Genomic DNA, 14723 nt, shown 5'->3' with positions numbered 1-14723 from the left:
CAGGTGACCAGAACCTCAAAGACTCAAGACTTCAAAAGCTGTGCTGTATGTAATTCAAGCTGCATTTTACACAAACTGGCTCCCACTTCGTGTACCAATTACAGTGTCCTGGAAATGCTCCTCAAAAATGCTGCCAAAATCTGTGACAGAATCATTAAAAATGCCCTTAAAAGCCCCAACAAAACAACAAAAAGCCTCACGACTACTTCGAGGCCCAAGGTTTTAAGCACAAGTCATCCTCACTGGAAAAAACATGACACTGAAATGAAGGAAAAAAACCCAAGTGAGAATGCTGCAAAACTGCTTATTTCAACACCCAGCTGATTTTATTGGTTCTGCAATCACTTTTTCCTAGGTTTGGCCTGCTGGGTGCATATTCCACTAAACAGACATGAAGAAATAGAGGTGGTAAAATTCACTTTAAGTGATTTCACGAGTTGGAGTTAAACACAACTGCCTTTATTACTCAAAAATTTCCAACCCAGAGAGCAAGGACACAGCCTGACTCCAAAGTCTATCACACAGCTCACCAGCTTAGCCACAGCCATCAAATTATTAAATATGCAGAGGAATGTGTCTGAAATAAAGGCACTGCAAGCAGACTTCATTTGACACACATTTCTACATTATAGGAAAAATCACGTGTATATATATATATAAAAAATAGAATATATATATATATTACATATATGTGTTTATATATGGAAATAAATCATATGTAATCCCCCCAAAATGCCACGCCATTGAAGAAAGGGAATTAAGAAAAAAAAAATCCTCTGAGACTGGCTGAAAAGGGTCCAAGAGCTGACAAGATAAGCTAAACTAGAGCGGTGTGAGCCCAAATTTAGCCTTGGTTTATCTGGGAAGCCCTTTGTGGAGGTTACATGAGGCTCCTTGAACTCTCATCCAGCACCCGCTGCCTGTTGGTCAACTATTTATCAAAGCTCATCATCCGAATGACTGGCAAAAATGCACAGAAACCCATTTTTATTGATCTTAGCAGGGAAAAAATACGTTTTATGTTTTTGCTGTGATCTTTGTTCCGTTTTCACTGCACAAAACCCTTCCTCCCTCCTCCCCTGGGGACGGCTGGTGCTGCCAGCGCTGGGGGACAGGGACAGACAGCACATGTAAACAGCCAAGGCCAGCAGTGTTTGTGATGACGGCAGTGACACATTCCTAGGATTATTCTGCAGGGAAGGAACTCAGATCGGGTCCAGAAAGAAATGAGCTTTTTACTTAGAGCGTAACAGTGTAACGCACAGAAAGCGTGGGAGCGGGAATTCTCCATCCCGAATCTGCAGAGCTCACTCCAGCTCGGCTGGGTAACACAGCTCCCTCCTGCAGGAGGCAAGCAACAGCTCAATTCCTCTGCTTTTATTCCCCAAGGGCAGCAGCGGCAGCTGTGAATGGGCCGGGGAAGGAGGCTGGACAAGCCAACACGGACAGAGACACCCAGAAGCCACCAGCAGACACCTGCAGTGGGGTATCTGGGGACAGGACACTGACCTGGCAGCCGACCACACCTGAAGGAAAGCTGTAGGAAGTGCTGTGCTTGTGGAAACAGGGCCACGCACATTTTAGAAATCATTACTACACCATAACCAGCCCCATCACCCACTAAACGCTGTCAGGCCCCCAACACCAAACTGGTTTTCCAGCAGTTCTTCCACGCAACAACAACCTGTCTCCATAGTTTATCCACACTATTTATGGGCAGCATCACACTGACACAGCTGATTCTCAGCCTGGGAGCCCTAAAAATACGAAGCAGAGCAGGCACGCTCGGCTCACCCTCCATTCCTTCTTTATTTGGGGATGGAAAGGGATTTGTTATCAGTCAATTCCTGACATACTTGGCGAGGGTAGAGGTTAATGCAAGCTGTGACAGGAACGTATCCTGTAAGTATAAAGAAGAGGAGCTTCACCCCAACACCTCTGCCTGGTTACTGCAGCCAAGCTCGACAAGCACGGCCTGTGCTCCTGCCAAAGAAACTTCCAGGAGGGACTCCAAGAACAATCTCCTTCAGTGTGCTCATTTCTTTCCAAGGCACCTGAATGAAAGGATTCCCAGGTGAAAGCCCACAAGGTGCCCACACCCACCTTGACGGCCTGCAGGGATTTCATACTCAAGTTTCATTGACACAGTGTGAAATACAACATCTGGGACTGCAAGCCATAATCCACAAGGAAATCAGAGCTTCCATTTTCATGGCAAAAGGCACCTAATCACAGGAAGGAGTTAATATAACATCATTTAACAGTTACCTAGATCAAAACTGTAATTAACACAGCAAATAAATCCCACTTTGCTCTGGAGTCCCTTATTCTAAATGCAGCTTTCTGGTCCCTCGACCAAAGCAATCCCAGGAAAGTCCTGCTCCTGAGATGCTCCCTTGCAGACCCTCAGACTTCATCCAGAAGGGACACAAAGGTCCCTCAGAACCAAGCACTGCTATTTCACCACCCCAAATGTGGATGGGTTCCAAACGGATCGGGTGAACACTGCCAGTAAAAGCCACCCAAGAGAAAGGTTCCCTCCTTAAAGGATAATACCAACCCTGGTGCCGCTCTGCCTGGGATTTAGGTGGGAGAAGCTGGGAAGAAGAAACGAGTGGTACCGCCATCCTGCTCATGCACAGCAGGACCTGGGTCAGGAATGCTCCAGGTGCAAGGAGCCTCCATAAACATCAAGAAGCACGAGAATGACCGGTGCTGAGAGATGTGCCACAGCCAAAGGACAAACACTGGCCCGCACTTTAATCCCCACCGTCCTTCAAGGGAAGATTATTTGTTTCTGTCAGTAAGCTGCGAGACTGGGAAGGGCATCTGGGGTTATGAACTGCTCTTACACGGCCTGGGACACATGGACAGGGCTCCTCTTGATTTTTAGCTTCACCACTGAAGGGTAACTTGGCCGTTGTGGCAGAAATACACAAAAGCGAAGCAAGGCAACACTGCACAACCACCTCAGGACAGAAATAGCTGTGATATCTTGATCAGAGTTAAACTGAATAAAACCATCTGCCAAACTAGAAAACAAAGTTTTACAGCCTTCATATAAAATAGCAGCCTTTGTGCTTCTATTTTACAGGCACAATTGAACTGAAAAACTTTCAGATTCCATGACTAAACATACATATATATATATATATATACACACACACACAGACTACATATATATATTTGTTTGGTTTAATTTGGGCATCTCTCAAAAGTGCTTTTGAGAACAAGTTCTTCCACAGCTCTGTTTCCTGCAGGAAGGGGGCAGTTAGAGCAACATGAAGTCTTCAGATGACTTGCAGCGCCGTCTGATCAGCCTCTAGCACGAATTCTCCACCCTGCTTTAGGTTAAAAATAGAGTCAGTTCAAAGGGCCGGAGGTCAACTGCATGAGCAGGTGATTCACTGGCAGACAGCGGGCAGAAGACACACCTGAGCTCCGCAGAGCCTCCTCAGCCCCGGGAGTGAGGAGGCAAAGCAGGTGGCAGCAGTAAAACGTGGCAATAATCTCAGGAATGTTTAAGTCTGAACTAAAGCAAACCAACCGCAGGATTTCGCTTTTCACTGCCCACCCTTAATGTTCACAAGAGCAAGAGATAAGAAGGGGCAAAAGGGAAGGATTCCCACAAGTTTTCGACGCAGCCAAACAGACTCCCGGCGTTTCCATGCCTCCGGTGCACCCGTACAGAAATAATCAAGCTGTTTACACATCTTTGTACGCAGTCAAACATCCACCTCTTTCATCTGATCCCAACCTGCTCTTTTCAGAGCCTGTCATTCTCAAACAGCCTCACCCTGAGTCACCCGGGAAGCTCTGCAGATATCTGAACTGAAAAGAAAGGGTTTTTTTCTGTTCCCCTCCTGGAAGGCCCCATCCCCACCTCGCCCAGAAGCAGAATATAAATACCATCATCTGCCCCAAGCAGTGGCTTCCCAGCTAACTCAGAAATAGACAGGAATTTTGAAGACTTAAGACGTGCTACCATATTTTCGAGAGATTAGAATCAGATACAAAAATAACATATTTTGGCCAGAACTGCTCGCATTCAAAGGCATTTCACTAACACCCAGGTGACCCCACTGAGACAGGGCTCTGCAAAGGGGAGCTGAAAGAGGCCCTTTCAGTCCCAGGGACTTTAGAACATTACTTTTAAAACATCTTTTTTCAGTAAAGCCCTTTAGAGCTGCCCTCTTCTTCCTCTGACCCTTGGGAAACAACCCTACCATGCACAACTCTGCATGGAATTAAAAATATCTCTAGTTAGCTCTAAAATAGCAAAAGGCTGCCCGAGACCATGCTGGAAATCTGAGGAAATTCCTGGCCAACAGCACAAAATCAAAGATAACACCTTCTTCTGAGGGCAGAAATTAGCCTCTTTTTATTAAAACAAACTATTCATTGACAAATTTAACAAGCCAGGATGTAAGAAGGCTCTGGGGGAGACCTCATTGTGGACTCTGAGTACATAAGGGGGCTTTTTACAAAGTCATAGTGACAGGACAAGGGGGAACTATATCAAAGTAAAAAAAGAAAGATTTAGATTAGATATTGGGAAGAAATTCTTGATTCAGAGTGTGCTGAGGCCCTGGCACAGGGTGCCCAGAGAAGCTGTGGCTGCCCCTGATGCCTGAAGTGTCCAAGGCCAGGTTGGACATTGGGGCTTGGAGCCACCTTAGATAGTGGAAGGTGTCCCTGCCCATGGCAGGGGTGGGATGGGATGAGCTCCTCGTGAGGAGGGGACAAGAGGACACAATGTGAGAGGGGTACAGTGATAACCAGCGAGGATCGGCCACCTGGACTGTGAGGAAGAGCCTGAGCAAGGAAACCAACACTCTGCAGCCAAGGATGAGGCAGAACAGGTGATTTTCAAGTCACGTTAGAGAAGACAAAATTTTAATTTCTCTCCAAGCCCTGACCACAATCCCCTGAAAGCCGTGAAGAGCAATGCACGGTCCATTTTAACAGCTTCAGTAATTAAGAGTGGAGAAAAGTTAAACATTGTGTCCTCCATGAGCACAAAATCGGATTTTTTTTTCCCTGCAGGACACAGAGGTCAAGGCATAAAAGCTGTTGCCTTGCCAACACAAATATTTCTGTATCTCTGAACAGAGGAGCTTCTGAATTAGGATGTTGCATAAGGAACAGTTGGGTCAACATCCCAGTTTCCCAGGCAGTTTCCCCCGGATACGAACGCAACACGAGCCCTGGAAGAGCAGGAGATGTCTCAGGCACTCTGTCGTTCTGACACCCACCCCAGAGAAGGCTTTGGGGTTTGGGAGCCCCTGGTTTTGGCAGGAGGGAGAGCATCACCTCTGCAGGAACGCCCGTAAGAGCAACGTTGGCAGCGTTAAGGGCCACTACTGATTTCCCAGGGTTCGGCCTCAGAAAAGAAGTGCCACTTAGTAGTGAGAGCAAACAGTAACTCGTTAAGGCGAAATATTGTGCTTTTAACACCCAAATAACATCTACTCCCACAGAAGCAGCAGAGAAACTAAGGAGAGAGGCAGCTCCATAAATGCCTTACACATCCCTACAAATCAAATCAAATACAGCTGCACCGATTGGTTCAGCACCCACTTTTTCAAGAGTTTTTCCTTATGTTTAATACATTGGCACTGCTATGGGAATAAGAGGGAAAGAACTCACACTAGTGATGCAGAACCCTCTCCTCAAACCCCGCACATATATCTGTATATGCATATACACAGCAAGTCCTAAACCCAGCATTTTTAGGAATCCAGATTCTCTGTCAAAGGAGCCAGACAAGCTGACAGACAAATACATGCAAACAAAGAGGGATTATAAATCACTTGGAAGCACCAGGAGCTGGCAGCACTCAGCACAGTATTTGAGTTCCCCTTCATATCTAAGTAGCAAAACATCAGCATCTAATCCTTCCAAGTAGGAAAGATCTGCTGGGAGGCTTCATTCACAAAATGGGAGGCGGGAAGAACAAGGAACCTCTACTAACACTGGGATTTTCCCAAGAAACTTTGAATTTATTTCTTATTAAGTACCTTCAAAGCTGAAATGAACTTCCCCAAGCTCAGCAGTTGAGACACATCATCAATTCATTTAAAAATCCAACTTGCTTGATGTAACCAGAACTGATACTGCTGAATCTTTAATTCAATAGCTCTCTCCATCTATAGGCTAGTGAAAATCAAGGCACAAATAGCAGGTATCAGGCAATACAGGGGGAACATTTCTCAAAGCAAGACTTTGAGTACCACCCACATGGAGCATTTAGAGCCAGGAAACACAAACGTGCCCACCTCGTAAATCCCAGGGACTGCACCCACACTGCAGCCAGATCCTACAGGGCTCCTCAGAAAGCCCTTGCTGTAACATCTCAATACATGGAGAGATTTACTCTGGGTTACCCCTTCAGACAAGTGACCTTTACATCTGCGTCTGGGCAGCCTCAACAGAACCCAAAACACGAGAGTAAGTACCGAGCATGAGGTTAAATGATGCCTTAAGAGAACCCACTCTACAAATATCCCTCCAAATGAGACCTGTTGACCAAGTGAGCCTCACGACAAACACGCTGCCCTTAGTCCCTGCCTCTTCCAAACCCCTTACAGCTGCTCCTGCAGCCCAACAGCTGCACTGCAGGTCTCTCTGCCTTGCTTCCCTTCTTATTCCCAAAAGAAACCTCAATAAATGACAAGGCCAACCATTAATGTCGCATGGGATGATCAAAAAAAGACTGTAGAAAGCTACAGCGCACTGTTTGCTTATTCTCTCGCTGGCATTTGCCGCCTGCTTTGCTTTAAGGAAACATTTGGTGCTATTTTGTCAATAAAGCACAAGTATTTGTCACACACTGTCATTATGTACCAGCCCGAACCATCAAAATCATCAAACGCCCCGTTTTCAACTCCCATCAAGATAATGGCTTTATGCTGGATGCTTTTCATGAACAGAATAGATGATAGCTTCACGGGTTCAGTACAGTGACATTTCTTTTTCCTCGCACATGAAAAAAGCCATTCTGTGGTTTTTGGCAGAAAGCGCCTCTCTCGCTGTGTGTTTACTGCGGTTGCCATGGGGAAATCCCAACACCACTTATCAAAAGTAACACCAGCACATTAACAGTCTGCATTAATGGTTTCTCGGTAAATCTTATGCAGCCCAAAGCGAAAAGGAATATTCAGGCATTTAAAACATTTGCTCCCCACTTTCCAAACACCGATTCCTGAGGTTATGGCCATGCCAAAGAAAACCCCAGTACACACCATATTTTTACACTCACATTATTTGGTAACGGGAGAGTTGTACTTGGGCAATCAGCGTTCAACTACTGCTGGTCATCAGCTCTGTAGGATCAAAATTAGCTCTGCTCCGCAGCAGAGAGCCAAACCGCTCATTCAAATACACCCAAGTGGTTCTTCAGTGGTGATCTAGGAATCCAAGACCTGGATGCAGCCCTGCTAATGAACTTACAGTGCTTTGAAATTGTATTTTGTGAAATGGGAGTGATGGCATGTTCTGGCTGCTTCACTGGAGCGAGTAAGGGTTCAGCATTTGGTACCAGTAATTTCATTCTGCAGGGCAAAATGGCCATTACGTCCAGTAAAGAACTGCAGTCAAGTCATGCAGCAACTAGGAGCAAGTTAAACCCTCCCCTGGTCCCAGGAAAAAGCTCATCTGCCACCTCACATACAGACTCCACCTCTGGTAAACCAGTACCTGTAGACTCACCAGGATGAGCAGAGTTCCAGAGAAGCCCTATGCTCCTTAGAATCACAGACTCCTTTGGGTTGGAAAAGCCCTCCAAGGCCAAGGAGTTGAATCTGTGACTGATCCCCACCTTGTCCCCAGCCCAGAGCACTGGCCATATCCAGGCCTTCCTTGGACATCTCCAGGGATGGAGTCTCCAAACCTCCCTGGGCAGAACCTTCCAAAGCCTGAGCACCCTTTCCATGGTGAAATTTCCCTTGATGTCCACCCTGCCCCTCCCCTGGCCCAGCCTGGGGCCATTCCCCCTCCTCCTGTCCCTGTTCCATGGGAGCAGAGCCCGTCCTGCCCCCTGGCTGTCCCCTCCTGTCAGGGAGCTGTGCAGAGCCACAGGGTCTCCCCTGAGCCTCCTTTTCTCCAGGCTGAGCCCTTTCCCAGCTCCCTCAGCCTCTCCTGGGGCTCCAGCCCCTCAGTGTGGCTCTTTGTGAGGGCCCAGAGCTGCACACAGCCCTGGAGGGGCGCAGCAGGGCCCGGGCCCTGCCCTGGGGCTGTGGCACACCATGGCTGGCACAGCCCAAGGGTCACTGGCTTTTATCCACCTGGCCCATTTTTGGCTGCTCTTGACCAGCACCTCCAGGTCCTTTCCTTACAGATCCTTTCCAGCCACTCTTTCCTCAGCCTGCAGTGGTTGTTGTGACTCAAGGGCAGGAGCTGGCACTTGGCTTCTCCTCACACTGAGCAACCTCAGATTCAAGGCAAGAGATTAGGAGGAAAGGAAAAGGAATGTAATGTTCTGAATGTTTCTTTTCCTTTGTTGTGCTTTGGTCATCTGCAGGAGCTTCATTAGGTAAACACATTGTTACCTGGAGTGGCAAACCACGGAACAGGCAGATCCCTGGCAAAACAACAGAACACTAATTTACAGAGCTCGGTTTGGGAGGGAATGGAGATGAATGGCTGCACAACACTTCACAGAAATATTCAGTGATCTGTCCCAACAAAGTTACCCGTTATTGCCATCAGGCTTTTAACTGTCAAGTTTATAGCAGACAGGCATTAAAATTCTACATTTCTTTCCAATTTTAAGAGAAAAGCAAAGACCACAGCTGCTGGCAGCTGGCACATACACCAATATTGTGCAAACATTAATCCATCTCATTCTCTAATTCGGCCAGTGACCTTAATACCAGTTCAGTTCTTAATCACCTGGCTCTATCAGTGCAGCTGGCATTCATTTTGCTTGACACGAGACCTACCCAATAAATAATAGTAAAAAACCCTCTTAGACAATGCTTTAAAATGCTTGACCCCAAATGTAATCTATTTATCTGCTGGGTTTTATTTTCATAACAACCTCTAGATGACACCCACAAGAACCGAAACAGCTGAAAGAGTCCTAGGCATCTTTTACTTCATGAAAATCAGGGACTCTCCAGCGCTGAAAAAGATTATGCTTATGCCAGCACAGCACCAAAACCCTGCAGCTATGACCCAGGGAGCCACACAGGACCAGCTCCAGTGCATTTGCATCTTACTGCTCCAATCTCATATGCTCCAGATCTCTGCCCACCCATCCGTAAGAGCGCACATGGGGCTCACTGGGCTGCCCTGGGAAAGCCAGCAGCACGGCAGAGCAGTGACCAGGGCAGCAAGGAGATGACACTGAACTAACAAGAACTATCTCAACTGAAGCTTCGCAAGGAAAGGCTAGAGACCTCCAACAGAGATCACTCAGCAGCTTTCCCCTGCTTCCCACGACTCTAAGATGCAGAGAATTTGAGATAAGAGCTTAAAACTAACTCCTCTAAAACCTCGGGGGAAAAAACCTCAAAAGAGCAGTTTATCATATTATAATGATACTTGTTTTGATAGTCAATAATTTTGATACCCAAATCTGCTTAGTATATCCTAAAGAGAGGTTATTCAAACAAACTTATCTCAAAACAAGTGAGAACCACTGAAAAAGAAACTATTTTCACACCACCCCCCACAGCCTCAGAGACATCTTCCTCCTCTTCCTCCAGAGCAGCAAGAGTTCCTCTCATGAGGAAAGATTAATGAAAACTTCAAGGAGAAAAAAGTTTAGATGAGGAATGACATTCCCCTTAATGACTTCTTCTAAATGGTTTACGGCAAAAATAACTTCTCTGGCTTGAAGTTTATGGAAGTTTCCCTTTCTGCCTTTGGGGATAGTAGTCATGCATACAGAAAACCTTTCTTCCTTCAAATAAATGGATCCCCTGTTTCCCCTTGCAAAAGTTTTGGGAATTGCTGCTTGCATAGGATTTGAGGCCAACAATATCACAGCAAATGTGGTTTGCAGGTAGGAAAGTTTTGAAAAGACTTGATGCTCAAGGGCTGTTTAGTGACAGCATGAGTAACTGCTGAGGGTCTCTAGACTGATCCCAGCCAAAAATCAACCTTTAAGTCAGACTTTGCAATATCAAAGACATGTAGATTTAAAAATTCTTCACTCTTCTGCTTAAAAACTTGTTCAAAACGATGATGTACCTGACTGCGGTAGGTAAAGCAATTTCTTTTCAGGAAATATCATCCAAGCAGATATCGCAATACCTGGGTGAATATTTGATGCTAAAAATGCCAACAAGATACATTTTTTAAAACTTCTACTTTCTCTTAAGACCCTAGGCAGGCTTTTTGTTGCAAGTACAAAATCAAACGACTCCTGCACAGCACCAGAGAACACCAAGGCCATGAGGGAAGGAAGTGTAGAACCATAAAATCACAGCCTGGTTTGGGTTGGGAGGGTCCTTAAAACTCATCTCATTCCATCCCTGCCATGGGCAGGGACACTTACCACTGTCCCAGGCTGCTCCAAGCCCCAGTGTCCAACCTGGCATTGGACACTTCCAGGGATGCAGAGGCAGCCACAGCATCTCTGGGCACCCTGTGCCAGGGCCTGCCCACCCTCACAGGGAAGAATTTCTTCAACTTTCCAGGGAATAAAACCCACACTGAAATTAAGCTTCCACCTGTGTCTGCAATTACTCCAGAATCTGTGCACAGGACTGTCAGGAGCACACCAACTCCACATCAACTAAAAGAAGCAAAGGACAAGTTCTGGCCAAACAGCAGCTTGTTCCAACCTTAGAACATCAGAAGATATTTGGCATGCTAATCATAGCATCGAATTCAACGTTTTTTCTACATCAGGAGAAACTAAAGACAAATTAGTTCAAGTTCAGCTTTCTAACTGGAGCTGTGCACAAGCTTTTTTCCCAAGCTGCAATTTTATGGGAAAAAAGAAGCAAACAGAGCACACCAGGCCTGCTAACCCATGACACAAGCCTGTCACACTGCTGCCTACTGCAGCCACATGGCTGGGCCACAGGGACACATTTTCTGGAGAACAAGCCCCAAGGCTTCATTGAACCAGACAAATTTGGTAGTGGCACGCACAGGAAGGACCTCTCTGGAACATCTTAGTGCTGTGTACCAAGAGTTATTGATTAACTGAAGTCTCCTCTCAGGCTGGGAGGACTGTGCTCCCAGTATATGACCGTGTGCAGTCGGAAAGGGAGCGAGAGTTGGAGTGTGTTGGCACAGGACAGGCATAAAGAGCCGAATGAAGTAATTCTCTGTTGTGGTTACCTTGAACTTTAACCAAGGTCAGACCACAATTTCCGTCAAGATTATTATAAGCCCACATGAATGCCTCTACATCAATAAAAACTTGCAGTCCTCAGTTACTAGGTCTAAATATTTGGCTCTGCTCCTCGTGCCTCAAACTCTGGGCACACTCCACTCGCAGCAGGAGCTCTGGATACGGACGGGGCTGGCAGCTGGTTATTGCTTTCCCCAATAAAGCACCTGGGCCCAACTCCACACCATCCTCTGCTGTACCTGGGCCCTTATGAAAGCTTAACCTAACTGAGAATTCTATCTTCAGAAAAGCAGCAACTCAGAGATCATTTGCCACCTGATAAGCACTTAGTGCTCTAAGGCAACTATAACTGCTGGTTAAAGGTTTCATCACAGATACTTATTAAAGACCTGAAAGCACAGCTAGAAGAAAGCACCGTCTCACAATGAAGCTCCACAACCAGCATTTCTGGTTTGACACGTCCCAGCCAACGATACCGGGATCCTTCCAGATCCTCACAGAAAGCAGCTCGTCAGCTCTTCCCTGCCATCCCACAGTCAGGTACCTCCATCCCACAGTAAGGTCCTTGTTCAAGTTTTTCTTGTATCTGAGGGACTCACAAACCCCCAGAACTCCCTATCTGAGTTCCACTTAGACTAGAAACACTCTGGCTAATTTGTACACAGCTACATAAAATGACTCATATAATAAAATAATTCAAAGAGTGCAGCTTCTGAGCCTGTACTGTGTTTTTCAAAAACATCTAACTCCGTTCAAGCTCTTTTATTACAACGAACATTTAGGATTTATGGGACATTTACACCAGTATTCACTCACTTCTCCAGCAGTGCCCATTTCTAACCAACATAACCCATCTTTCAGATTACAGAAGTCTTTCCAAAAGCAGAAAGTCTCGCTGCTGTGCAGCACTGGGCCACCCAGTGACCTATTTACAGCAACACTCCAGCTTCTATTCCATTATTAAACGAGTGACACTCGCCTCACTCTGCTGTCCTAGAATGCACAACCAATCACCCCAGAGAGGGATTTTTGATTCAGGAGGACACGCAGCCTGACCTGTGCTCTGCAGAGCTGCGCTACCATGTGCTTCCACGCACGCTGTATCCACAGAATCACGGAATGGTTTGGACTGGGAGGGACCTTAAACACTGTCTCGTTCCACCCCCTGCCATCGGCAGGGACACCTTCCACTATCCCAGCTTGCTCCAAGCTCTATCCAACCCGGCTTTGGACACTTCCAGGGCTGGGACAGCCACAGCTTCTATGGGCACCCTGTGCCAGGTCTTCTCCACCCTGATGTACCCCAGTGCAGCATCTCCCTCTCCTCGCAACTAACAGCCCCTTGACCCCACCCCCAGCACCGATGCCGAGCCACCCAGATGAGCCAAGGACGGGCACCTTTATGGGGGGACCCGTTGATGCTCTCGGAGCTCGACTGCATGTCCACGGCAGCTCTCCTGAGGCTGCTAAAATAAGCCCTGGACCTGGAGAAGCTGCTGCGGGGGGAGCGCCCGTGGGGGCTGCCGAAGAGTGCGGCTGGGCCGTCCCTGCGGGCGAAGATGCCGCTGAAGAAGCGCAGGAGCCGGTGCTCGGTGCCGGCGGCGGGGCCCTCCCGGCCCAGCCGCTCCGAGAGCCGCTGCAGGTCGCTGTTATCCAGCGTCCGGTTCTTGCTCTTGCTGCGCTCCCAGCGCTCCAGCCGGGACAGCGGGTCCGCCTGGCTCAGCACCTCGCCCACGTCCAGCGTGTTGCGCTTCTCGGGGGGCTCCGCGGGGAGCGCGGCGGGCGGCGAGGGCGGCGGCGGCCCGGGCAGGCAGCCGGAGCTGCTGTGCCGCCGCACCCGGGCCGGCTCCGCGCCGCCGCCGCCGCTCCAGTGCCTGAAGCTGAAGCTCCGCCGCAGCAGCCCCGGCTGCCGCCGCGGGCTGTGGCCCCGCTCCTCCGGGGCCGGCTCCTCGGACCCCCCGTCCTTGTGTCCCTCCTCCCCGGGCGGGGATGCGGCGGCGGCCGCCGCGGCTTCTCCGGGTCCGGCGCTGCCCCGCGGCGCCCCGGGCACGGGCGGCCCCGCTCTCCTCGGCACCTTGAGGCGGCCCAGCTCCAGCTGCCCCGTGCTCAGCGTCCTGAAGGTGCGGAAGCCGCAGGGGCTGGGCACCGTGTCCCGCTCCTCGCCTTCCTCCTCGCCCTCCTCCTCCTCCAGCAGCAGCAGCCCGGCCCTGGTGAGGCTGGAGGAGCCCGGCGGGCGGCTCCGCCCGCGCCGGGGCAGCTCGGGGCCGGCGCGGCCGCTCTCCGGCCCCAGCAGCTCCTTCTTCACCATGGTCACGGAGATGCGGTACACGGTCTTCCTCTGCGGGGTGCCCCGCTGCATCCTCTCGGGGGAGGAGGCGGCGGCCGGCGGCTCGCTGCTGTCCAGGAGGTACATGATGGCTCTGCCCTTCAGGCGGCGGCGGCCACCGCGGGCATCGGCGCCGAGAGGGAGGGATAGATGGATGAGGGGTGGATGAATGGATGGACGGAGAGACGCGGGTGGCTGGAAACGCAGAGCCACAAACCACCGCAACCCGGTTAAAAAAAAAAATTAAATAAACAAATACTAATTTAAAAAAAAGCTCCGGTGTCACACCCCGCTCTGCGGCGAGGTCAGGCCGGGCTCTGGCTGCGATCCCCGCCGGCGGCCGGCGTCCATGGCAGCGGCATCCCGGAGAGGCGCCGAGGGACGGCTCACATCCACGCACGCATCCTCCTCCCGCGGAGCCCGGCTCCCTTCTTCACGGCACGGGAACTGCAGCAGCCGCTTCCGAGCTCATTGTTTACAGCGCGGCCGCACGGTTGCGGATCCGGCCGGGCTTTCCGCTGCCCCGTCGGCCGGGTAAATCCGATTAGCATCCGCGGCGGCCCCGGCGGCGCGGCGGGCGCGGGAAGGTCCGCGCGGGAGCGGTGCCGGCGGTGCCGGAGCGCCCGGCGCACGCCCCGGGGCGGGCAGCGCGCAGCGGAGCGGCGGGGCCCGGCCGCGCCAGCCGGCAGCAAACAAGCGCCGGAATGGAGCCCCGCCCGCCCGGGAGCGGCAGCACAGCGCTCCGGACTCCCTTCCGCCACCTCCTCTCGGGAAAGGGATACACCTCACGCTCCCCTGCCAGCAGCATCAGCAAGCCGCAAGCACGGATTTGGCTTCTGGAGGTCACATCCGGTCCAAGCGCCTGCCCAGGCAGGGTTACCTAGAGCAAATATCACAGGAACACATCCAGGTGAGGATGAAATGGCTCCAGAAAGGCAGACTCCCCAGCCTCCCTGAGCAGCCCGTTCCCATCCTCAACGTACAGAAGTTCTTTCTCGTGTTGTCGTGAAACTTCTCGTGGTTTAGGTTATGGCCGTTGCTCCTCATCCAGGCACTGGACACCACTGCAAAGTCTGGCATCACCCT

General features: G+C 49.9%; 1 protein-coding gene across 9 annotated transcripts in view; it reads right to left on the bottom strand.

The window, feature by feature from the left end:
• AGAP1 (ArfGAP with GTPase domain, ankyrin repeat and PH domain 1) overlaps window positions 1-14723 on the bottom strand; it is a 305411-nt gene that overhangs the window by 227807 nt on the left and 62881 nt on the right. The window contains exon 1 of one of the 9 annotated variants that reach the window (XM_040068856.2): window positions 12710-14182. The exons of the other annotated variants lie outside the window; for them this stretch is intronic. Coding sequence (XP_039924790.1) covers window positions 12710-13724 — 1015 coding nt within the window. The 5' untranslated portion in view covers window positions 13725-14182. Of the gene's footprint in view, window positions 1-12709; window positions 14183-14723 lie in introns of those variants that run through there. 9 annotated transcript variants of the gene reach the window in all.

This window comes from Hirundo rustica, chromosome 7 (assembly GCF_015227805.2).
Source record: "Hirundo rustica isolate bHirRus1 chromosome 7, bHirRus1.pri.v3, whole genome shotgun sequence".
Taxonomy (NCBI): Eukaryota; Metazoa; Chordata; class Aves; order Passeriformes; family Hirundinidae; genus Hirundo; species Hirundo rustica.
Note: the sequence above shows the minus strand (reverse complement) of the source record. Positions and strands in the feature narration are given on the sequence as shown.